We start from the raw sequence: 1,114 nt of genomic DNA, 5'->3' as shown, positions 1-1,114 counted from the left end.
TGCAGGCAGTTGATGGAGAGCCATTCGAATGACAGCTGGGACAGTGGTCATCACCGGTGGAATTCTTGCTACGGTCATATTACTCCTTATCATCGCAGTACTGTGCTACTGCAGATTGCAGGTGAGGAGTTATTGTTTTTTTTTGTTTTTCTTTTTAGTTTGCCGACTTTTTTTGATTTAACAAGACGCATTACATCGTAAAGACATTTTAAATGGATCTGGATGCAGTGACCCTCTAGAATGGAAAATGAACTTGTACTTGCTGGATTGTTTGAGGACTAAAACTCATATCTGCACTCACCAAAGTGTGTTTGCATAGTTTTTATTTCACGCCGGCCTCGCAAAGAAAGAAACATGCGCTGTGACTTACATCATCGATTCTGCCTCAGTGGCGCTTCTGTCTGAGTCTGCGGTAAATCATTCATGAGATTTTTTTTTTTTTTTTTTTGCCAAATTCCTTCCTCACTCGTCATTGTACATCAATCTCATTTCCCAGTGAGTTATCTCGTTTTAACAGTGTCTGATTTCATTGGAGACGAATCTCAGATTGGTATATCACACTGGTGGGAAAGCGTTAGACCAAAAAAAAAAACTTATACTGGAATGACAGCGATTTGATTTGATTGACTTTCTTTGACCCCATTTTTCTCTACTCTAGTATTATTGCTGTAAGAAGGAGGAGTCCGAGTCGGAGGAGGAGGAGCCGGACTTTGCCGTCACGTCGCGTCTGCCGCCGGTCCACTCCAACCACAACATTGTGGCGGCCACGGCCGCCGCTTCGTCCATTCCCAATGGCCCCGCCCTATTCCCCACCCCGCCTCTGGCCCGGAAACTAACACGCTCGCAGACCTTCTGCCCGTCGTGCACTCACTACGAGCTGCCCTTCTATCTGCAGCCCCCCGCCCCCCCGCCGGTCCTCCATCAAGTCGATGGCTTGAGGAACGGCGGCGATCGGGTTAGCTACCGCAGCATGCCGCCACCCCCGCCGCAACAAGCGGACATGGAACTCCCCGTGCCCGTTAACATTTCCAACTACCGGAAGCCGCACTTGGCCCGTTCAGTCACCATGAGGGAAATGTTCACTCGCAGCTGTAGCATCAGCACTGACGTTTAG

At 48.8% G+C, this 1,114-nt stretch overlaps 1 protein-coding gene across 1 annotated transcript; it reads left to right on the top strand.

The window, feature by feature from the left end:
* LOC147048028 (protein FAM163B-like) lies at nt 1-1,114 on the top strand. Its single transcript, XM_085926816.1, has 2 exons — nt 1-121; nt 659-1,114. Exons 1-2 carry the CDS (start codon nt 29-31, stop codon nt 1,112-1,114), a joined length of 549 nt encoding a protein of 182 aa, XP_085782942.1. The 5' UTR covers nt 1-28.

Source organism: Syngnathus leptorhynchus, chromosome 12 (assembly GCF_054491065.1).
Source record: "Syngnathus leptorhynchus isolate UIUO chromosome 12, UIUO_Slep, whole genome shotgun sequence".
Taxonomy (NCBI): domain Eukaryota; kingdom Metazoa; phylum Chordata; class Actinopteri; order Syngnathiformes; family Syngnathidae; genus Syngnathus; species Syngnathus leptorhynchus.
Note: the sequence above shows the minus strand (reverse complement) of the source record. Positions and strands in the feature narration are given on the sequence as shown.

Excerpts from the sequence above, each read along its gene's own strand:
- LOC147048028 (XM_085926816.1), top strand. The coding sequence starts at position 29 with ATGACAGCTGGGACAGTGGTCATCACCGGTGGAATTCTTGCTACGGTC. Across the intron at positions 122-658 it reads TGTGCTACTGCAGATTGCAG|TATTATTGCTGTAAGAAGGA; the intron begins GTGAGGAGTTAT and ends TCTCTACTCTAG.